This window comes from Electrophorus electricus, chromosome 6 (genome assembly GCF_041902795.1).
Source record: "Electrophorus electricus isolate QZ-2024a chromosome 6, ASM4190279v1, whole genome shotgun sequence".
Classification (NCBI taxonomy): Eukaryota; Metazoa; Chordata; class Actinopteri; order Gymnotiformes; family Gymnotidae; genus Electrophorus; species Electrophorus electricus.
The window spans coordinates 25309462-25332156 of NC_137502.1; the positions used below are offsets into that span (position 1 = coordinate 25309462).

General features: G+C 41.6%; 3 protein-coding genes across 3 annotated transcripts; 1 reads left to right on the forward strand and 2 right to left on the reverse strand.

Annotated features, from left to right (window-relative positions):
- Positions 1-79: 79 nt before the first annotated feature.
- On the forward strand, positions 80-4497 carry olfcu1 (olfactory receptor C family, u1). Its single transcript, XM_026996255.3, has 5 exons — positions 80-355; positions 1451-2269; positions 2390-2617; positions 3153-3276; positions 3560-4497. Exons 1-5 carry the CDS (start codon positions 80-82, stop codon positions 4462-4464), a joined length of 2352 nt encoding a protein of 783 aa, XP_026852056.2. The 3' UTR covers positions 4465-4497.
- Positions 4498-4713: 216 nt separating this feature from the next.
- On the reverse strand, positions 4714-8834 carry LOC113568079 (extracellular calcium-sensing receptor-like). The gene is made up of 6 exons (XM_026996254.3): positions 8703-8834; positions 8223-8523; positions 7198-7983; positions 6748-6972; positions 6376-6499; positions 4714-6041 (listed from the first exon to the last, which is right to left on the reverse strand). Exons 1-6 carry the CDS (start codon positions 8822-8824, stop codon positions 5128-5130), a joined length of 2472 nt encoding a protein of 823 aa, XP_026852055.3. The 5' UTR covers positions 8825-8834; the 3' UTR covers positions 4714-5127.
- A 5454-nt stretch (positions 8835-14288) lies between these two features.
- On the reverse strand, positions 14289-18843 carry LOC113568082 (extracellular calcium-sensing receptor-like). The gene is made up of 6 exons (XM_026996257.3): positions 18650-18843; positions 18170-18470; positions 17124-17909; positions 16628-16852; positions 16340-16463; positions 14289-15640 (listed from the first exon to the last, which is right to left on the reverse strand). Exons 1-6 carry the CDS (start codon positions 18838-18840, stop codon positions 14721-14723), a joined length of 2547 nt encoding a protein of 848 aa, XP_026852058.3. The 5' UTR covers positions 18841-18843; the 3' UTR covers positions 14289-14720.
- Positions 18844-22695: the final 3852 nt, after the last annotated feature.

A 22695-nucleotide genomic window follows, 5' to 3' on the forward strand; every position in this document is an offset into this window, starting at 1 on the left:
TCTCTCTCTCTCTCTCTCTCTCTCTCTCTATTTGCCACTCTTCAGGTTTGACCTGAGGGCCTTTCGCTGGTTCATGACTATGGTGTTTGCCATTGAGGAGATTAACAGGAACCCCAGCCTTTTGCCAGGGGTGAAGCTGGGTTATCGGATTCTGGACAGCTGTGATCACGTCCACACCAGTCTGCAGAGCATGTTCTCTCTGATCAATGGTTCCTCTTCCACACAGAGAGAGGGGTCTGCAAGCAGTAACCCCCACTGCCTCTCCAGAGCTCCAGTCCCAGCTGTTATCGGCCTGGCGTCATCTACACCAACCAGAGCGGTAGCCCACACATTGGGGCCATTTGAGATCCCACTGGTAAGCATAGTCTTGGTCATTAATATGGTTGTTACAAAGAGGGTTATACTACCAGCAATGCAGAAGTTACAAAGTAGAGCTGGTTTGAATAGTGTTGGCTTTTCAGCCCCTGAAATTTAAGGCAGAATCATGAGAATTAAGTCAGTCACATTATCCTAATGGAGATTTCACTTGTTGTCTTTCTTAATTCTGGCTCATTTCATGTGTAATTCAATTTCTCGGAGCTTCAAATGTGTAATGATTCATTGATTAAATCATGTAATTACTTTTGCTCTCAGATAGCATTCTAATTTTCAGAGGCTGTATGTGCACACAATAAGGACATCATCAATATTACTGTCATGGGTTTATGATAAGAATACTGAGGAGAAAACGGTTTCATGCCCTTATAACACTCTGACATTATTGCAATGACAATCTGAATTTTTGTAACACTTATGAATAATGTGGGATGTCAGGTTTTTAACAAAAGAACTTGTATGGCATAGAAAAGCCTCTCTTGTAGTTGATGTGGTGGCATCATGACATTAAGAGCCTGACAGGCTCCTCTGACCCTTTTACTTTTCTTTTTTGACTCTTTGACCTTTTGCCTAAAGGTGTCAATTTTAACTAAATGTATAACTATAAAATCCTCCACCTGTTCAATTAAAGCTCGAGCTGTTGTACTTCTGAAATACTGTTAACAATAAGACATTTTATTATCTGGAATAAGCCTTTCTATATATAATGTCCCTCATTTAGAAAACACATATGGAGAAATGTATATGTAAAGTTATACTTTAAAAAGTATATGTGTTATTGGCTACTACTAAGAGCCCATTTAATCAAATACTGCTCACTCTTATTTAGTTTGCAAGAACTTTGAGGGTTTAATATGGGATACTATACAAATTGTAAAGTATATTTATTTAAAAATAAGTAAATATTTTGTTAATCCAGACATTTTTTGTCAGTTTTGTACATTTAGTTTCACTAGGTCCAACTATACTTTAAACATTCCTACATATGCTTACAATTTCATTTCAGTTGTTTATTAATTAATTCTATTTATTTAATGAATATTTGTTTCTCTGTTTCCTTATTTACTTCTCACAGATCAGCTACTTTGCAACTTGCACATGTCTGACTGATAAGCGGGTGTACCCCTCTTTCCTGCGTACTGTTCCAAGCGATGTCTTCCAGGTGCGTGCACTTGTGCAGCTGATGGTGCATTTTGACTGGCGCTGGGTGGGCACGATGGGCACAGAGGATGACTATAGCCGCTATGGCATCCAAGCCTTCACCGAGCAGCTGAAGGAATGGGGTGGCTGCGTGGCTTTCCACTGCACCATCCCCAAGGTTCCCACCCTGGCACAGATCAGCGCCATTGCCGATGCCCTGGAGGCCTCCACAGCTCGGGTGGTGGTGGTGTTTGCCACGGAAGGCCAGCTGATGGGGCTGCTGTCTGAGGTAGCACGGAGGAACCTGACTGGCTGGCAGTGGGTGGCCAGTGAAGCCTGGGTGACTGCCAGAGTCCTCACAGCTCCAGAGTTCCAGCATGTGCTGGCTGGAACACTGGGGTTTTCCTTCAGGGGTGCCAACATCTCTGGGCTGGCTGAGTTCCTCCTGAGAGTGAGACCCTCCCCTAACTCAGGTTCTGTCTTCTCTAACCTGTTCTGGGAGGAGCAGTTTAACTGCAGGCTGCCTTATGGAGATGGTGAGAGGTTGGAGAGGCCACTCTGTACTGGTCTGGAGGACCTGGAGCAGGTTGAGAGCAGCTACACAAGTGTGTATCCAGTGCGGGTTTCCTATAATGTGTATAAGGGAGTATATGCCATTGGCCATGCCCTGCACCTCCTGCTACAGTGTACACCTATGGGACAACAATCAGATCAGAGAGGTTGTAACAATGATTCACAGTTCACATCTGAACAGGTAATAGAACATTTTTTGGTGGAATATTTTATGGGCTTTTTTGTTTTGTTTTGTATATCAATTGCTATCGACATTGTGTACTGTCAATTATTCTGCCTGTCACAATATTAATTCTAATAGTTGCTTCGTCACCTAAGGAAAGTGAATTTCACCAACCAGTTTGGGGAAAAGGTGTATTTTGACCATAACGGTGAGCCAGTTCCCCTGTATGACATCATCAACTGGCAGAGAAATGTCCGTGGGGGGATCCGGTTCCAGAGAGTGGGGGCATATGATGGTTCTGCCCCTCCAGGGCAACAGCTTGTAATGGACAAAAACTTGATGGAGTGGACAGGAGGGCAGAATCAGGTTAGTCTGGAGTAGGTAGCAACAGGGTTTACTGCAGTGTAGGACAAAAAGGGAACACTAAATTAATTTACTTTTAGTTTAAGTCCATTTAAAGCACCAGAGCTAAGTAAGGTACAGATGTATTTCTACAGGTGGATGGAAATTGTAATAGTAAATAATAATAAACCAAATGCAGTCAGTCAACTAAGGCATATTTGTTGTATTTGATCAGTTGAAGCATGCTTGGTATATTTGATCAGCTGAAGCATGTTTGGTGTAGTTGATCAGCTGAAGCATGTTTAGTTGATCAGCTAGGGTTACATTAGCCTCATAGCTCCACTGTGAAGTTAAAGAAGCAAAGAAAGGACACCAGACCTTTGGTTGATAAAATACATTGATACAACCATTAGCTTAAAGGAAATGTGTGCAATAGACCATCTTCCAAGAATATTTTGATAGGCTTTAATTCACATTTTGGGATTCTGATAATTAATCATAGTAAAGATCATTGTTCCTGAAATTTTCCAAGCTGTTTTCAGGGTCTCTCTGTGTGCAGGTTCCTGTGTCTCTGTGCTCATCACCATGTCCTCCAGGGACTCGGCAGTCCCCAAGGCCAAGTCAGCCCCTCTGCTGTATGGACTGCCTGCCCTGTGCTGAGGGGGAGTTCACCAACACCTCAGGTAAACATGAGTAAACACTGTACATAACAGTCATTTCATGTGTCTCAGATTTGATCAGATATTTTGATGTTTGTAAGTGTTTGGGAGTATTTATCCATAAATGTTTTTCTTATGTTTTCTCTGTAATTTTCTCTGTACATTCATGGTTCTACATTAATTTTCTAAGGGTCTCTTTGTGAATACATTTTTAATTGTCATGATGCACATATATTAAATATATGTATACTCAGAGTGATATATCAAAGAGAGATCACTCAGGAACATCTGTTCATGTTTTGCTCAGGAGCCACAGAATGTATCAAGTGTCCTCTGTACTACTGGTCCAATAATGAGCGGGTGGCATGTGTTGCTGGTATAGAGGAGTTCCTTTCCTTTCAGGAGATCATGGGTATTATCTTGGTTACCCTCTCACTCCTTGGAGTAGCTGCGGCGAGTGCTGTCTCAATAATCTTCTTCCTCTTCCGAGCCACGCCTATTGTCAAAGCCAACAATTCAGAGCTGAGTTTCCTGCTCCTGCTTTCACTCAAACTCTGCTTCCTGTGCTCACTGGTGTTCGTGGGCCGCCCATCACTGTGGGCCTGCCAGGTCCGGCAAGTGGCGTTTGGGATCAGCTTCGTCCTATGCATCTCCTGCATCCTGGTCAAGACCATTGTGGTGCTGCTGGCCTTCCATGCCAACATTCCAGGGGCCACTTCACTGAAACGCTTCGGCCCTCCTCAGCAGAGGGCCTTCATTGTAGCATGCACTGCAGGCCAGGCAGTCCTATGCATAGCTTGGCTGGCATTAGCACCTCCTTATCTCTATAAGAACACGTCATACCAGGATGGAAGGATCGTGCTGGAGTGTAAGGATGTCTGGCCTTTAGGTTTCTACATGGTCCTGGGTTATATCGGACTTTTATCCTCTGTTTGCTTTGTCCTGGCCTTTTTGGGTCGGAAGCTTCCGGATACATTTAATGAGGCCAAGCTCATCACTTTCAGTATGCTGATATTTTTCGCTGTGTGGATCTCATTCATCCCAGCCTACAACAGCAGCCCAGGGAAATACACAGTGGCAGTGGAGATCTTTGCCATCCTGGCCTCTGCTTTCGGACTGCTGCTTTGTATATTTATTCCTAAATGTTACATTATTCTTTTGAGGCCTGAACTTAATACCAAGAAAGGAATGACTGGGAAAGCTTCAAAATGAACTAGCCAGTCAAGACATGCTGTTAATAGCACATTTTATACACCATTATGTCATTCCTTTTAATTGTTCATTATACATTATAAATGTTTAAATGTAATAAAAATGTATGCCTATGTAATACATACAAGTTAATAGGCAATGTTATTTATTTTATGAACAATGACAGTCTGAGTCCAAAACCCCCATTACTCCTGTAATCATACATATGACCTATTAAAAATCAGGGCAATAACAATAAACATAATGGATAAAAGTATGCATGTATTTATTTATCATTAAGTCTCACACAGAAATATGTCCAGACATATAATAGCAGAAATTTCATGAACTGCAAACACTGAATGCTTGAATTCAGCAAAAACCTTTTTTTTAAAGAAAAAAAGTTATAGATAATATCATCTAATAGGACACTTACTAGATTTACCAAATATTCTACGTTATTATCAGCAATGTTGCAACTTATTATGCTTGCTAACACTATACATATTCACAGATACATAATTATTTACTATAATTATATATTATTATTAATTATAAAAAAAGTTTATATTAAATGTTTATATGTAAGGATGATGTATTATATACATGTAAGCTTTATCATAACCAGTCAGATTTTATAGAAGTTTCTGGATATTTATATTGCCTCCTATTTAAGTGAGGGTCTTAAAGAGCTTTAGAGGGAACTTTACCCATAAGGTGTTTCTTGGTATTCTGCTCTGGCCTAAACACAATTATGAAACACTTGGGAGCAAAAATACAAATAATCAAACCAAAGCTTGAGGCCAGAATAGCAAATATCTCCACAGCTACAGTGAATTTTCCAGGAGAGCTGACATAAGCTGGAATAAAGGTGATCCAAACTGCACAGAATATGAGCATGCTGAATGTGATGAATTTGGCTTCATTAAAGTTATCAGGCAACTTCCGTGCTAGAAAAGCCAAAATAAAACACAAAACAGCCAGGAACCCAATATAACCCAGTACAGCCCAGAAACCTACATCTGAACCTAAACCACATTCCAAGATGATCTTGTCCTTGTAGTGCTTTACATTTTTGAAGGGGAAAGGGGGGGAAATTGTTAGCCAAAGAACACAAATAATGACCTGTATGAGAGTAAAAGCAAGAACACTGAGTCTCTGCTGTGGAAGCCCAAACCATTTCATGACATTACTGCCTGGAAGTGTAGCCCTGAAGGCCATTAACACCACTATTGTTTTCCCCAGAACACAGGAGATGCAGAGGACGAAGGTGATCCCAAACACTGTGTGGCGCAGCATACAGGACCACTCAGAGGGCCGACCAATGAAAGTAAGTGAACAGAGGAAACACAGAGTCAGAGAGAAGAGCAGCAGGAAGCTCAACTCTGAGTTGTTGGCTCGGACAATGGGAGACGCCCTGTGTTTGTAGAAGACAGCAGTAACACACACAGCTATGAATGCCCCAGTGACGGAGAACACTGTCAGGATGATGCCCAAAGTGTCATCCCAGGACAGGAACTCAATAGACTTGGGCAGGCAGCTGTCTCTCTTGGTGTTAGGCCAGAGCTCAGCAGAGCAGCGTAAACAATCCAGAGAGTCTAAAAGATGAAAAAGTTAAAGCTCTATTTAGCTGAGAATATTCAGAAAGATTTCAACATTGAACAAGTTTCTTTTTAGACCATTTTTCCTGATAACTTTATGACATCAGTAATATTAAAGGTAGATGCTATACTGTTAGAATCAACTGCTGCATTACAGAAGTCAGTATAAATTCAGACACTGGGAAATAAATTAACGCTGAATGGACCAAGTCCACTGATGAGTTTTATTCAATGAGCATTGACGAATATCTTTACTCTGTAAACAGGGAATCAAGGCAATAGGCAAGTCTTGTAAAACCTTCATTCCACATTATGCTCTGTGATACACAACCTGTCTTGTTACTGATCTCTCCCTCTGCACATGGTATACAGTCATAGCAGCAGACAGGCCTTCCCTTCTGCACAGCCTTCCTGGTGCCTGGAGGACAGCTCTCACTGCACACAGACACTGGAACCTGGGAAAGTCAGAGAAACAATCTCTAGTACTGGAAGGTGACAACTGCATAATATTGTCTTTTCTCTACTCTGACACATCTAAATAAAGTAAGTGATTAATGTAACAATTAAATCAGGTGAAGAAAAGCAAGGAAAACCCTAAACAGTGGAATATTTCACCCAGACCTTGAGTTTAAGAACCACAGGCTAAACGCAGTGTGTTATACTGCACCTCTGTCTGGTATGTACAGTGTGTGTTATACTGTACCTCTGTCTGTCCTCCCACCCAGCTGATAGCACTGTTCATTCTGAACTCCTGTCCTCTTGGTTTGGATGAGTCATAGTAGCCGACTGGCACAAAATTCAAAGCACCATCTTTCTTAAACTGCCAGTTTATGAGCTCATAGACAGCTACAGGATCTCCATTGGAATCAAAGCTGACCTGATAACCATTCTTTGTGGTGAAGTTCACTCTCTTGAGCCGGTTAAGTATCTGCAGTGGTAGATACAACCTAATGAAGGGTCATGACACTGGGTGAATTCCACTATAGACAAATGGACTCACCTGTAGTTCAAAGTTAGTTCTGACATACATTAATAAGTGTCATTCTTAGACATTCATAAATATTTATATAAACGTATTAAAATATACAAGCATAAAAAAACAAAAACATAACGCAAGATGCGAGTTTGAAACTTGTTTTAAGCAATTATGTACCTGCCACGGTGCGAATTTAAGGGTCTTGTCGCACTGCGTGCCACTACAAATAACACCATGTATAGCATGCGCTATGGCATATGTAGCTTTATACACCATGTTAGTTACGCGCAGCTGAGACGTGTCTGTGTATGGGTTCTGTAGCGCGCGGATGTCCTCACTGCCGTCACATTCTCGCAGGAACTCTGAGGAGCCTGTCCGCCCTTTTAGGCTACAGCTGAACGATCTCTCCCAAAATTCCATTAGAAGGGGCGATTGCAAGGCTTGTTCTGGAGAGAGGTCTAGAAGAAACTCAGGAAGACCTGGGATCACTGATCGGGGAATCCCAAAGCCTATTGCGCCAGCACACATGTTATACCGCAGAAACTCTGTCTCTATTATCCACGTTTCGCTGCCTATCCACTGAAGCGGAGGCGGTGGCTGCCGTGCTAATTCTTCCAAGAGAAACTTCATGTCGCCTGATGCAAGAAACGCTACTATTACCCGTGCCGTAGATTTGCGGATGACATTTGCCACTCTCTCCAGTTTACTGCGCGGTTGTGTTCTGTAGTAGGCCTCGGAGTACTCCACACAGATCCCCTCCTCCTGCGCAGTCTTTAGGAACGCTGCCATTCCATTATTTCCGTAGTCTGAGTCGCTGCGCACTGCTCCAATCCATGTCCAGCCGAAAAACTTCACCATTCTCGCCAGTGCAGCAGCTTGGTGTTCGTCACTAGGTACCGTCCTAAAGAAGGCAGGAAACTGCCGTTTATCGCTCAGGCACGCGCATGTTGCGTAGTTACTCACCTGTAAATTAGTCAGTGAAGGAAATTAGATTACTTGAGTAGCCTGATTCAGTTCTCGTTTAGCTATGATTTTTACTAGCGTTTACTTTTGACTTGCAGTTTTTATGTTACTACATTGCGCATTTAACCTCTACATCATGCATTACACTTTATGCCTATGTAGCTATTTATAAAGCATCATTCCGAAGCTCTGTGTCTCGTAAAAATACGAAATGATGTGGTATAACCTATAATATTCACCTGTGGAATTCCAAATAGACCTAGGATTCTGGCCATGCTAATTGACGGGGTGGATGCAGACTCTCCTACGAGAGCTGGTACAGCAGCAGCTACTGATTTTGAACAGGAATTAACGTAATTGAAAATGGGGACTAAGCCATTTGCAAACTGAAATGCAACTTTGATTGCCATCGGCACGGCAGAGCACGAGTCGTATATCTGATAGCCCAACGTGATGTCCGGCAGGAGATCGGTTCTGTTGTTGATCTCGTGGATAGTAAACTCCATAGCACGGGCGAAGCGCAGCTCCCTGAAATCCATGCTGCGTGGAAACAGTAGGACAAATAAATATTAGGCAAAATCAAAACTTGTGGTTTGTTTTTACTTTAGCTTACTATCACATGACTGTTGAAGCAGAAGCAGTGGTAAACATCATTTCAACATAATCTTTTTAATGTAAAATCCTGTTTTCTGTGCTATCCACTCCACCCTCACACAAACCTCCCAGAGCACCGTGGTTGTCGTGGCAGCCTGGTATAGGTGTTCTGTTCTGAACTCATGTAGTAGTGAATAGAGAAAATCCCTCCAATAATAAAATCTCCATTCATAAAAAGCCCAGGCATCTGAGGTTCAGTCCACAGCCTGCAGCTGACTGGCTTTGCTTTACATCCTGCAGGGTTGAACACAGCCATCCACAGCACTGATACAAATGACACCAGACTTGAAGTGATCTGCATGGTGGGCTTTGTGCCTCCCAGCACTATGAATGTCTAGATGGCTGCTTTACACTGGTTTAAATAGCTATGTTCCCTTGAGCTTTGCAAATACATTGGGTTTGTATTGGCCACAGGAGGTGTGGTTATGTATTCAGTATTACTCCTGATTATGACCATACCTTTTTGTTGTGGGTCTTTCTGGTGTATAGCAGGGTTGTATGGGTTACTTTAAAAATGTTTTCTGTTACAAATTACTGATGACCTGTTAAAATAATGTATCGATAATCTAATCCAAATTATTACTGTATTAAAGTAACCTAATCTAATTACTGTTTGTTATTTTTGGATTATTTTAAGACATTAAATAACAGTGAGTTTGGACTAATCCCAGCCAGTATGTCTATGAACAAGCTTCCATGGTCGGTGCAGACTCATGAGCTCAGCAGCCGTCCTTTCTCCAGCAGTCCAGCATTGTTTACGAGGCCTTTTGTGGCAGAATGCCCAATCTTGTCAAATTTCTAGGCTCCATGAGATTAAACATTATGGATGGAAATATAATATTTTGATATCAGTGAAAACAAAGTTCTTTGTACCAAACCTTTGGTGCGTTGGAACAATAAACTGATTCAAACCATGTTTCCACAATGGAATCATCTATATTAAAGAATTTGCTGAAGTACTCCAATTATAAACTGTGTAGTACTTGGTGGAGAAGAAAAGGTTTTGGCTATGGCCCACAGACTTTTGCATGGATTTTTCCATTTAGCTGTAATATACTCTTGGTAGTAATCACCATACTTTTACATGCAGTCCTGCTAGTAATCACCATATTTTTACATGTATCAGTAATTTAATTACAGCTACCATATTGTGTCCTGATTATGTTATGCCAGTACGTGTTTTATTTACAGTATCATTCTTTACTGTATCATTACAGTAAATACATGCCCATGCTGCTATAACTTTAACTCTAGGTCACCGTAGGTATAACAGCCTTTTTTATACATCACCACTTGTCCTTGTAACATTAATTTGTGTACAAGAGCAGCTAATTAAAGGAGTTAATTAGATCTGGCTCTTTACCATTTCATTGTGACTACCAAGCTGAGACAAAGCAGACAGGACAGCCTACCTGAACGGTGGGTAGCGGCTGACCCTGCATGTGTTTATTGCCACCCATAACCAACAGGCAGGGGGCAATAAAGAGTTACACATCTATTAAAAAGCAGGCAAAGTATTACTACATATCACAGAAAACTACAGTACAGCATCTGTAGATGTAGTGAATACATTTGGTTTCCAAATGTCTCAGAAAACAGTGATGTGAGCTTGCACTATAACTTGTTTAATGGGGTGTGTGACTTGTTTAATAAGTAATGAAATAATATTATGAATTTGGATTCATTAAAGTTATCAGACAAATTTCATGCTAGAAAAGCCAGATTAAAACAGAAAACAGCCAGGAACCAAATATAATCCAGTACAGCCCTGAAAACTACACCTGAACCTAAACCACATTCCAAGATGATCTTGTCCTTCTAGTGCTTTAAACTTTTGAAGGAGAAATGAATGGAAATTGTTAACCAAAGCACACAAATAATGACCTGTATGAGACTGAAAGAAAGAACACTGAGTCTCTGCTGTATAGGCCCAAACCGTTTCATGAATTTACTGCCTGGAAGTGTAGACCTGAAGGCCATTAACACCACTATTGTTTTCCCCAGAACACAGGAGATGCAGAGGACGAAAGTGATCCCAAACACCATGTGACACGGCATACAGGACCACTCAGAGGGCCGACCAATGAAGGTAAGTGAACAGAGGAAACACAGAATCCTAGAGAAAAGCAGCAGGAAGTTCAGCTCTGAGTTGTTGGCTTGGACGATGGGAGACGTCCTGTGTTTGTAGATTACAACAGTAACACACAAAGCCATGAAGGTCCCAGTGATGGAGAACTGTCACGGTACAGCCACTCCTTCGAAACGTCTCCCTGTGTGTGTGTGTGCATGTGTTTGTCTGTATGACCACGCCCTCCTTATGTTTCACATCTGCTTCCTTCTGTATCATTAGAGTGTGTGTATATAAGTCTTTTGTCTAAATGTGAATATTGTCAATGTTTAACCGATAGCCTGCATGCTATGTCTTCATTGTGTTGAGTTGTATAGAGTTGTGTTGTGTCGTATGGTTAAGTTTTACGTGACTCGTCCCTGCATCCTGCTATAACTCCTCACCGTTACAGAAACATCGACCACCGAAGGATGTCTGGGATGAGAAATAAAAAGAGGAATGGAAAGAAGGGAAGTAAACACCTTCCCACAGCCCTTGCAGGGAAGCCCCCCATGTTCATGGGCACCCTTCTGATTCCCACAATAGGGGAGAATGGTCCAGGTGAGTGTGGTCCAGGTGAGGGTGCGGAAGCAGGGGAGTGGAGAACCATGTCTGGCTACCGGGGCTGGTATAATGATTTCCAGTCCTCAGAGTCGGACTCCGTGGACTCCTCCCGTCCTCCATTCGCTCATGCTTGCCTCGCTCTATGGGTCCACAATGGGGGAGGAACCCACTGGATGATTTTGGGGGGACCCTGTACATGGTCCGGGGTCGGACTCTGCTGAGTCCTACGGAGACCAGCCGGACTACGAGAACCGGCACTTGGAGGTGGGCTCCGCTGGGTCCTATGGAGACCAGAAGGACTATGAGAACTGGCACTCCCTCTACTAGGGCATACAGCCCTGGAACTCGTGCACCCATACCTAAGCCTCGTAGAAACAAGGGGGACGCGACACCAGTACTCACCCCAGAGTCAGCCAATGTAACTGGTGCGCCTCCTGAAATTGGTGCACGGAAGTCACCACCTCCCAAATCAGTGAGGGGCAATCCCCCACAGACGGGTGGGACTCCAGCCCAGCTGAAGACTGCTCAAAATAGACATTGGGACAACTGCAGAAATAGACACAAGAACAAAGCCAGGGACAGATGATGGGGTAGAAGCCAAGGGCACAGAGGAAGGAATGGAATCAGACACAGGAATAAAGCAGAGACCTGGGCAACAGTGGGAGCAGACACAAGAGCTGATCCAGGGATGGACACAAGAAAGACAAAAGACTGAACAGATACAGAAACTGGGGCAACGACAGGGGCAGATACAGGAGTAGAAATGGGAGTGGACACAGGAGACATGAAGAATGGAGCAGACACAAAGCAGGAGCACACCTAGAAATTGAGGTTTCAACCGGGACAGTCACCAAACAGACATAGGAGAAAGAGCAGAGTGCGGAAGGAGACAGAGTGTAACTAAACCAAAACATGGAAGCAAATGGAGAATAAAACCAGGAAGAAAACAGAAAACATGTGAAAGCTCCAAACTGAAACAAAGCAAAAAGAGGCATTGGCATGGGAAACACAATGCCAGAGAGGAACAGATCCTGACAGCTCTGTAGGTTCATAAGTAATCATGGAGAGAGGATGGGAGGAATTGTCCATGATTAGCAGCAGTTGTGTCAAGATTCACAACCAATTAGAGGAAGTCCATGTCAGTCCCAATAACCTGCCCAAGCTTTCTGATTAGTTTGTCCAGTCGACTTACATTGCATTTTATTTATACATTATATTTAGCAGACACTCTTTATCCAAAGTGACTTACAAAAGTGCGTTGACATCTACTCATAGAACATATCCTAGCCTGTACCGTAGGTTAGAGACAGTCCAGACTACTGTGTTGGTGGTGCAAGTGGATGGACCAGGCTTGGCTGATGCCCAGGCCATAGCCTCATTGCTAGACCAGATCTCCATCCATTATATCACAGCTATCATAAATCTGTGGAAAAAATGTCTGAAATAAAAATAATAGTCCCTTTTGCAGGAATACACTAGTGACAGTGTAGTGCCCAAAAGAGAGGACTGATTCCCAAGGACTGGATTTACTCCAGATTTAAGGGGTATGTCGGGGTTATTAGTGGACCTTAATGGACCTCAAGATTTAGATCTCCTCAGTGTGCCTGGTAAGGTTTTATATACATGCTGTGTTCAAGTTCTTATTAAATCTGTCCTAAATTAGAGGGCTGTTATCAATCCAAATGTTTTTGTAGGCTCAGGAAAACCGTTTTCAATGTTTTGTTAGAATGTGGGAGGCTTAAACTGCTGTTTGGCATATTTGTTTATTGGCATGGAATGCTCCCCCCCCCTCCCCAACAGTCATGTGGTATGGCCCGCCGCATGCAGAGGGATTCACATTTGTCTTATTTGTGACCAAGGCCTCCTTGATGGCACAGCTGCACAGGGTTTAGTGTTGGGCATCTGTATTTAAACCCCTGTTGGTGTGTGCATCATCATTAGTAATTGTTTGTGTAGCCACTGTTAGTTTATATAGCCTCTGTCAATGTTTTGGTCATCGTTGTTAGTGTTGTGTATTCATGTTCACTGTTAATGTTGTGTGAGTGCCAACATTGTCATATAGGTTGTATGTCAATAAATGTTTGTCAAAGTCGAGAGAGTCTGTGTGTCCTGCTCCGCACCGTGCGACACTCAGGCCGTCACATTTATGGAGTGTGGCAAATGTTTAACTTTAGTCTAGGTCATGCAAAACTCATGACAGAATATCAGGATGTATTGCCTTTATTTATTGCACTGGTGAAGTCCAAGGTTATTTTGATTTAAAATTGTATAAAGTCACAACAAACATGGAGGTGTCTGAATTAGAATGGTGTATTGTAGATGTGTTTTGCACCATGGTGGAGGGATGGTAGAGCTCTTCTTGTCCGTTAAACTGATGTAGTTTGGCTAGTTTTGTCACGGTTGGCTCCTCCTAGCGTTCCTGTCTCCATGTTTTTCCCTGTCTTGCATCAGTGTTTAATTTTCTCCGTTCCTGTTCCAGTCCTTTGTTTTGGTTTTTGCTTTCTCATTTGTATCAACGGTTTGTTAGTCCTCATTACCCTGTGTGTATATATACACTCTATTTTCTGTCCTAGTTTGCTGGTCATTGTGAATCTATGCCGCTATTTTTGCTGTAAATTGTTGTTCTAAACCTTTATTGTTGTCTTTGCTCTGCCCATATTTCTTAGCCTGTTTGTGTAGTTGTCTCTTACTGCAGCTGTTTTCATTGTGTTTTTGTATGTTTTTGTTTGCCATGTTTTCCTGGACCCTCCATGTTGGCTCATTGACCCTGGACAGATCTAATGACTCTAATTTTGGATTTGCTCCTAATAAATCTCGTTCTTCTCAGTGTATGCATCTGCCTCCACTTTATATTTTTAGACCATATGAAGTAATGCATTGCATTCATATTGATGTAGTAAACGTTCAAATTCTGAGATACAAACTCAGTAATTATAGACACATCTAAAAATTAAATGCCTATTTGAGACATTCTTCAAATTTTAATTTAAATAATATTTCAATACATATAGTTCAGTACATATGTTGTCCAGTGAAGTGACTAGTCATGTCAAATACACAGGCTACTTTTTGTCTCATAGATTTGTTTAAACCATCCATGATAAGCAGGCAGAAACTATTTTAATGCTTTACTTAAACAAACTTTAATAAATACATTTTAAATATCAGTGATGCTCATGCAATTCTCATAAATTAATTATACATTTAAATTTCTGAACATCACATGGAGATGAAAAAAACATTTTTACATGAAGATCATTTAATACGGAAATAAACTCAAAGCTTGTGATAAAATAAGGATAAAATAAGATACTAGAGAAAAAAGGGTTAGAGAGAGACTGCAAATGCAACTATACTTGCATTTAAAAGATGTTGGATCTTCATGTTACCTTATGTTACCATGTTACCTGTTCTATTCATATGAAGGTTTAGATGGCACTTTACCCATAAGGTGTTTCTTGGTATTCTGCTCTGGCCTAAACACAATTATGAAACATTTTGGAGCAAAAATACAAATAATCAAACCAAAGCTTGAGGCCAGAATGGCAAATATCTCCACAGCTACTGTGAATTTTCCAGGAGAGCTGACATAAGATGGAATAAAGGTGATCCAAACTGTACAGAATATAAGCATGCTAAATGTGATGAATTTGGCTTCATTAAAGTTATCAGGCAGCTTCCGTGCTAGAAAAGCCAAAATAAAACACAAAAGAGCCAGGAATCCTATGTAACCCAGTACAGCCCAGAAACCTATAGCTGAACCTAAGTCACATTCCAAGATTATCTGTTCTTTGTAGTGCTTTAGATTTTTGAAGGGAAAAGGAGGTGATATTTTTAACCAAACCAGACATATAAGGACCTGTATTAAAGTAAAGGCAAGAACACTGAGTCTCTGTTGTGGAGGCCCAAACCATTTCATAACATTACTGCCTGGAAGTGTAGCCCTGAAGGCCATTAACACCACTATTGTTTTCCCCAGAACACAGGAGATGCAGAGGACGAAGGTGATCCCAAACGCTGTGTGACGCAGCATACAGGACCACTCAGAGGGCCGACCAATGAAAGTAAGTGAACAGAGGAAACACAGAGTCAGAGAGAAGAGCAGCAGGAAGCTCAGCTCTGAGTTGTTGGCTCGGACGATGGGAGACGTCTTGTGTTTGTAGTAGACAGCAGTAACACACACAGCCATGAAGGCCCCAGTGATAGAGAATACTATCAGAATGATGGCTAGAGTGTCATCCCAGGACAGGAACTCAACAGGCTTGGGGAGGCAGCTGTCTTGTTTGGTGTTTGGCCAGAACTCAGGAGGGCAGTGCACACAATCCAAAGAGTCTGAAAGATTAGAAAAGTCAGAACTATATAAAGGACAGAATCTTTATATTATATTATGTTTTGCAGCACATGGTACAAAAGCACAATTGAAGAAATTAAAACATGTATTTCCCCAGCAAAATCGTTTTATATTTTATTTTTACAGTAGGTGAGCCCAATGGGAACCTGTTTTCCTTTTGAGATTTGGCTCCTCAGTTTCCTTATTATACTCAGGAAGGGTTTCCTTACCATTATCACTACTTTAAGCTTAATGTGGCCATGGACATGATAGCGATGCATAAGAACTGTGTTCATTATTTTAGAAGGAATCTTTTAAAAATAAATTTAATGGGGATTTCATAAGGAATTTTTAAAGGAGGACACTATCCTGCATTGGCACATTCTGCTTCAAAGTTAATAGGACAAATTAATAATTAGTTGTTACTGTAACCTTTTAATGCATTTTAAAAAAAGACAGAAAGGGTCTGTGTTCAAGGATATATTCTGCCATACAGTTAAAATCTTCATTCTACATTGTGCACTGAGATTATGCAACCTGTCTTTTTACTGATTTCTCCCTCTACACTACTGTGTGACATGAAAAAAAAATATTAGCTCAATCAAAATGTAAACTAATGTTTTCAACATAAACATAAAATTAATGTTTTCATTTTAACAAGGGAAGAAAACCTTCAATTCACATGTTTGGTGATATACAACCTGTCTTGTTACTGATCTCTCCCTCTGCACATGGTACACAGTCATAGCAGCAGACAGGCCTTCCCTTCTGCACAGCCTTTCTGGTGCCTGGAGGACAGCTCTCACTGCACACAGACACTGGAACCTGGGAAAGGCATTGGAGAACGACACAAATACAAATCCTTTGCTGAATTGAGACCCAGGCTCGAGTGCCATAGAATGATATTTTGTGTTTTCCCTTCACCAACACATAAATATCAATTAATCAGAAAATGCTTTGTACTAAGTAAAAGGTGTGTTATACTGTACATCTGACTGTCCTCCTAGCCAGTGGATAGCACTGCTCATTCTGAACTCCTGTCCTCTCGGATTGGACGAGTCATAATAGCCCACCGTCACAATATTTAAAGTGCCATCTTTCTTAAACTGCCAGTTTATGAGCTCATACAGAGCTGCAGGATTGCCATTTGAGTCAAAATTGACTTGAAATCCATTCTTTGTGGTGAAGTTCACTCTCTTGAGCTGACCGAGTAACTGCATGGGTAAATAATAATTAGTAACAAAATGTCATTAATTAAAAGTAATATATAATCATTTTTGCTTTCTGAGAACTTACACTCAAATTGTAGTCCACAGTTTGTATTTGAGTAATTTACTATTCCTCTTCTGAAAATACCATTATTCATGAATAATATTAAATAATATTAAGTACATCTAATGTTATTTCAATAATAACGCAACTCACGGACTTCGACTTATTAGTAAAGGCGGTTTTAAAAAATACAGCATTAAAGTAGTTCCATACCTCCCATGGAGTGAATTTAATGGACTTGTTGCACTGTGTATCTTTACAAATAACACCATGTATGGCATGCGCTATGGCATATGTAGCTTTATACACCATGTTAGTGATGCGCAGCTGAGACGTGTCTGTGTATGGGTTCTGAAGCGCGCGGATATCCTCACTGCCGTCACATTCCCGCAGGAAGTCTGAGGAGCCTGTCCGCCCTTTTAGGCTACAGCTGAACGAGCTCTCCCAAAATTCGGTTAACACGGGAATTTTCGATGCTTGTGCTGGAGAGAGGTCTAGTAGAAAATCACGGAGACCCGGGATAACTGACCGGGGGACCCCAAAACCTACAGAGCCAGCGCACATATTAAAGCGCAAAAAGTCTGGATCTGTGACCCAGGCCTCGCTGCCTATCCACTGAAGCGGAGGCGATGGTTGTCGTGCCAATTCATCCAAGAGACACTTCATGTCGCCAGATGCAAGAAACGCTACTATTACACGGGCTGTAGATTTGCGGATGACATTTGCCACTCTCTCCAGTTTACTGCGCGGTTGTGTCCTGTAATAGGCCTCGGAGTACTCCACACAGATCCCCTCCTTCTGCGCAGCCTTTAGGAACGTTGCCATTCCGTTGTTTCCGTAGTCCGTGTCGCTGCGCACTGCTCCAATCCATGTCCAACCAAAATACTTCACCATTCTCGCCAGTGCGGCCGCTTGGTGTTGGTCACTAGGTATGGTTCTAAAGAAGGTAGGAAACTCCCTCTTATCGCTCAGACACGCACACGTCGCGTAGTTACTCACCTGTAATTCAGTCAGTGAAGGAAATTAGATTCCTAGAGTATCCTGATTCAGTTCTCGTTTAGCTATGATTTTTTTTTTTTTACTTTTGGCTTACAATTTTTGTGTTACTACATTGGGCATTAACCGCCACATCATGAATTAGACTTTATGCCTATGGAGCTATTCATAAAGCATCATTCGTAGCATCATCAATCTATATGTCTAGTACAATAGCGATACTTTAAAATACGAAATGATGTGGTATAACCTAAAATATTCACCTGTGGAATTCCAAATAGACCTAGGATTCTGGCCATGCTAATTGACGGGGTGGATGCAGACTCTCCTACGAGAGCTGGTACAGCAGCAGCTACTGATTTTGAACAGGAATGAACGTAATTGAAAACGGGGTCTAAGCCATTTGCAAACTGAAATGCAACTTTGATTGCCATCGGCACGGCAGAGCACGAGTCGTATATCTGATAGCCCAACGTGATGTCCGGCAGGAGATCGGTTCTGTTGTTGATCTCGTGAATAGTAAACTCCATAGCACGGGCGAAGCGCAGCTCCCTGAAATCCATGCTGCGTGGAAACATTAGGACAAATAAATATTAGGCAAAATCAAAACTTCTGGCTTGTTTTTACTTTAACTTACTCTTCTAGTGCATGAATGTAGAAGCAGAAGCAGTGCTAAACATCATAACAATCTTTCTAATGTAAAATCCTGTTTTCTGTGCTATCCACTCCACCCTCACACAAACCTCCCAGAGCACCGTGGTTGTAGTGGCAGCCTGGTATAGGTGTTCTGTTCTGAACTCATGTAGTAGTGAATGGAGAAAATCCCTCCAATAATAAAATCTCCATTCATAAAAAGTCCAGGCATCTGAGGCTCCGTCCACAGCCTGCAGCTGACTGGCTTTGCTTTACATCCTGCAGGGCTGAACACAGCCATCCACAGCACTGATACAAATGACACCAGACTTGAAGTGATCTGCATGGTGGGCTTTGTGCCTCCCAGCACTCTGAATGTCTAGATGTCTGCTTTACACTGGTTTAAATAGCTATGTTCCCATGAGTTTTGCAAATACATTGGGTTTGTATTGGTGACAGGAGGTGTGGTTATGTATTCAGTATTACTCCTGATTGTTACCATACCTTTTTGTTGTGGGTCTTTCTGGTATATAGCAGAGTTGGAAGTGTTACTTTAAAAATGTGTTCTGTTACAGATTATTGATTACCTGTTAAAAGAACGTATCTGTAATCTTAACCAAATGACTACTGTATTAAATTAACCTCATGTAAGGGATGGCACCAGGCTGAGGCCCCCTCTGGCCACCAGAGGGAGTCCTTGAGTCAGGCACGCTACTAATCAGGCTTGATGGCCAACAGCTGGGCTAGGTCTTTATAAGCCCAGTGACCCAGTCACTTAGTGCTGGGTCTTTGCTCAAGTTTTGAGCCAAGCGCCTAGCTGGTAACTTTTGTTGTTGAGGTCTGTGAGCCTTTATGCTCTCTTCTTCTCTGTGAGGGTGTCTGTGTTTTTACACGTACCCTCCTTTCTCCAGTTTTCTCTCTCTTAGCCATTAAAGTTCCTCACTGTTTTCTGGTTCTGTTTGGGAAGTTTTAGTTTGGTTTTCCTGAGTGCATTGGGGCTGCCATTCTTCACATGGCATCCCTTGTTTATTCCTTTTTCCATGCTCGGCACGGTGTTTAGTTTTTGCTCTCGTTTTGTCGTCCTCCATTTGCCTCGCAGCAAAGCGGCTGGGGTTCAACTCCCTACTTTTTTTTTTTTTTTTTTTTTTTTTTTTTTTTAAATATACTTCTCTTACCTGTTCTTAGATATTTTGCACATGGGCCTACCATCACTAAAATGTGGTAGCTCACCCAGTAGGCTGTTGGTGTCTTCACCTATCTGACCTGGTTTTGAGCCCCATTACACCTAATCTAGTGTTTATTTTTGGATTATTTTTTAATCATCCCGGATAGGTATATAATATTTTGGCATCAGTGAGAACAAAGTTCTTTGCACCAAACCTTTGGTGCTTTGGAACAATAAACTGATTCAAACTATGCTTCTGCAGTGGACTCATCTATATTTAAAAAATTTGCTGAAGAAAGTACTCCCATTTAAAGGTATTGGCTATGGTCCACAGACTTTTACATGGACTGTTAAGTTGTAATGTACTCTTGGTAGTAATTAATAGCAAGATTGCATGTAAAAGTATGGTGATCACCTTATCTTTACATCTATCACTAATTTAATTACTGCCTTTTTTCTACACTTGTAATAGATTACAGCTACCATATTGTGTTATGCCAGTACATGTATTCTGTTACTACTCATGCATTCTATGGAAGTGTTACTGAGGTAAGACTGCAAATGCAACTATAATGATAAATGCACCTACCTCAGCTGTTGCTGCACTGGTTACCCTCATTGCATGATGGGAAAGAAAATCAACTTTAGCGATACATACTTTTCCATTAAAGTTAGACCAATAACATTCAGAATAGAAATACATTTGGCCTTTTACAAATAAAGAACAAGTTATCAGATATGGCTCTTTACCCTTTGATTGTGACTATCAAGCTGAGTCAAAGCAGACAGGACAATCTTCCTGAATGGTGGGGAGCAGCTGACCTTGCATGTGTTTACTGGCACCCACAAACAACAGCCAGGGGCCAGTAAAGAGTTACTTATCTAATAAAACACGAAAAGCAGGCAAATCGCTTTTGCATCAGGGGATTGCCAAGGAGACAGGATTCAGTTGCAAGCCAAATGAACTTAATAACAGGCAGTAAAGGTCAATAACAAAGAATCAGCAAAACAGTATGAAACTTCACAAATAGTGATGGGGAAGACAAGGTTTAAATAGGCAGGTAAAACACGTCATAGGCGTGACCAGTAATCAGTAACAGGGAGAGGCAGACATCTGCAAGGTGGATGAGTTAGGGACAGTAACAATTTTATTTATTCTTTAAATAAAAAATAGAGAAGTCTTATGAGGAGAGAAAAACTAAAAGAACAGCAAAGTATTTTGATTCATGTCATGGGATAGTATTTCTAGAGTGACAGGAATACAGCTCTCACACACAGTAGTTGTAAAAGCACTAAAAATGGCATTGTCACCATTCATGTGCAAATATATAATGAAGCAAAATAACATTCCTGGGCCATGGGGAAACACATCATACATTTCATGTGTATAAATGTCCCCATATATACTGTCTGTCCATTGTGTTTTGTGATGCCTTGCATTTTAAACCTACTTGGCCAAGCTGTTTTTTGTATTGTTTTTTTGTTTGTTTGTTTGTTTTTTTGGCATTTTCTGTGTTCTGGTATTATTTATAGCTTATCTTTGGCTTTTGTCTTTGTCTATCATTATGGATGCTGTCTGCCTGACCAACAAATTAGAATTAGACTCTGAAGTGGGATCCATGAGCAGGCAAATTTATTGACAAACAAGGACAAGACGAAGGAATCTCAGGTTACACAGATGAGGATCAGAATAAACCAGGATCAGCGACAGGAAACAGTACAAAAGAGCAAGGCAAAAATCCAGCATCCACAAAAACAGGCAAGAGATCAACAGGCAAAAACAGCAGGAATACAAGGGAATAACTTAGTTTGCACAGAGACTGTAGGCAATACTTCAGAATGGTTCCAAACTCCTGGAGGCTTTATATAGCAGCGTTAATAAGTTGCAGGTGAGTGAGATCAGCTGCCATGGAGATCATTAGAATTTGGGGGATGAGGACCTCTGGTGGGCAGACATGTGTTCCGAATCACCTTCACTGACAGTAACCCCCTCCCCACGATTGGCCCCAGCCGAAGCTGATGAGCAGCGATGAGGACTGCCCTGGCGGCATGGAGCGGGTCTATCAGGATGTACGTGATGGAAGTCCTCAATGAGCGATGGATCCAGGATCCTTACTTTCTGTCCAGGCTGGTAGGTGGGAGCAGTCCTCTGGTGTCAGTCTGCTTGTAGTTTTTGCTTCCAGACTGCATGTTGTAACTGCACATGTGCTTGTTCCCAGGTGCCTCCACTGCACCACATCAAGTCACCACCGCGAGAACTCCAGAGGGCTCACCTGACCACAGAAACAGAGGAGACTGGAAGCCTAGCATGCACTAAAAGGGTGTCATACCTGTAGAGGAATTTATAAGAGAGTTTTTGGCATACTCAGCCCAAAGAAGAAACCAACTCCAGTCCTCCTGGTTATTGCTGAATATGAATTGAGAAACCACCTGATCTCTTGATTGACACATTGCACTTGACAATTTGATTGCAGATGTTAGCCCAAAGATGGGCTCACTGACACCTTTAACAATTTTAAAAAGGCGGTCAAAACACAAGTGGTGACCTGGACCCCACGATCGGATACTCAGGAATACTGAAAAGCTGAAACGCCTCTTTGAACAACACTTCAGCTGTTTCAAGTGCTAACTTCCTCATTGTTACTAAACATCAGGCCTTAGAAAACCTGTCAATGGTTACTAGAATGACAGTGTTGCCTTGGGAAGGAGGCAGATCTGTGATAAAGTTTATGTGTTAAAGTTTAAAGTTTACATTTTAATGTTTAAAAGTTTAACATTAAGTTAAAGTTTAATGTTTAAAGTTCATGTGTGACCATGGTCTGTTGGGTGGGTACCGGTAATGGTTCTAATAGTCCTGCCTTTAATTGCCTTGGAACCTTGCTTTGAGCACAAACTTGACAGGTTTCCTCAAATGCTTTGGTATCCTGACACATGGATGGCCACCTGAATTTGTTCTGTAGTGTGAATGTTTGATGAATGCCAGGATGACCA

Excerpts from the sequence above, each read along its gene's own strand:
- LOC113568079 (XM_026996254.3), bottom strand. The coding sequence starts at position 8,824 with ATGCCTGGGCTTTTTATGAATGGAGATTTTATTATTGGAGGGATTTTC. Across the intron at positions 6,973-7,197 it reads TTAAATTCGCACCGTGGCAG|ATACTTAACCGGCTCAAGAG; the intron begins GTACATAATTGC and ends CTACCACTGCAG. Across the intron at positions 6,500-6,747 it reads GGGTGGGAGGACAGACAGAG|GTTCCAGTGTCTGTGTGCAG; the intron begins GTACAGTATAAC and ends TGACTTTCCCAG.
- olfcu1 (XM_026996255.3), top strand. The coding sequence starts at position 80 with ATGGTGTTTGCCATTGAGGAGATTAACAGGAACCCCAGCCTTTTGCCA. Across the intron at positions 2,618-3,152 it reads GGACAGGAGGGCAGAATCAG|GTTCCTGTGTCTCTGTGCTC; the intron begins GTTAGTCTGGAG and ends CTCTGTGTGCAG. Across the intron at positions 3,277-3,559 it reads GGAGTTCACCAACACCTCAG|GAGCCACAGAATGTATCAAG; the intron begins GTAAACATGAGT and ends TGTTTTGCTCAG.
- LOC113568082 (XM_026996257.3), bottom strand. The coding sequence starts at position 18,840 with ATGGCTGTGTTCAGCCCTGCAGGATGTAAAGCAAAGCCAGTCAGCTGC. Across the intron at positions 17,910-18,169 it reads GTCTATTTGGAATTCCACAG|GTGAGTAACTACGCGACGTG; the intron begins GTGAATATTTTA and ends ACTGAATTACAG. Across the intron at positions 15,641-16,339 it reads AGAGATCAGTAACAAGACAG|ACTCTTTGGATTGTGTGCAC; the intron begins GTTGTATATCAC and ends CTAATCTTTCAG.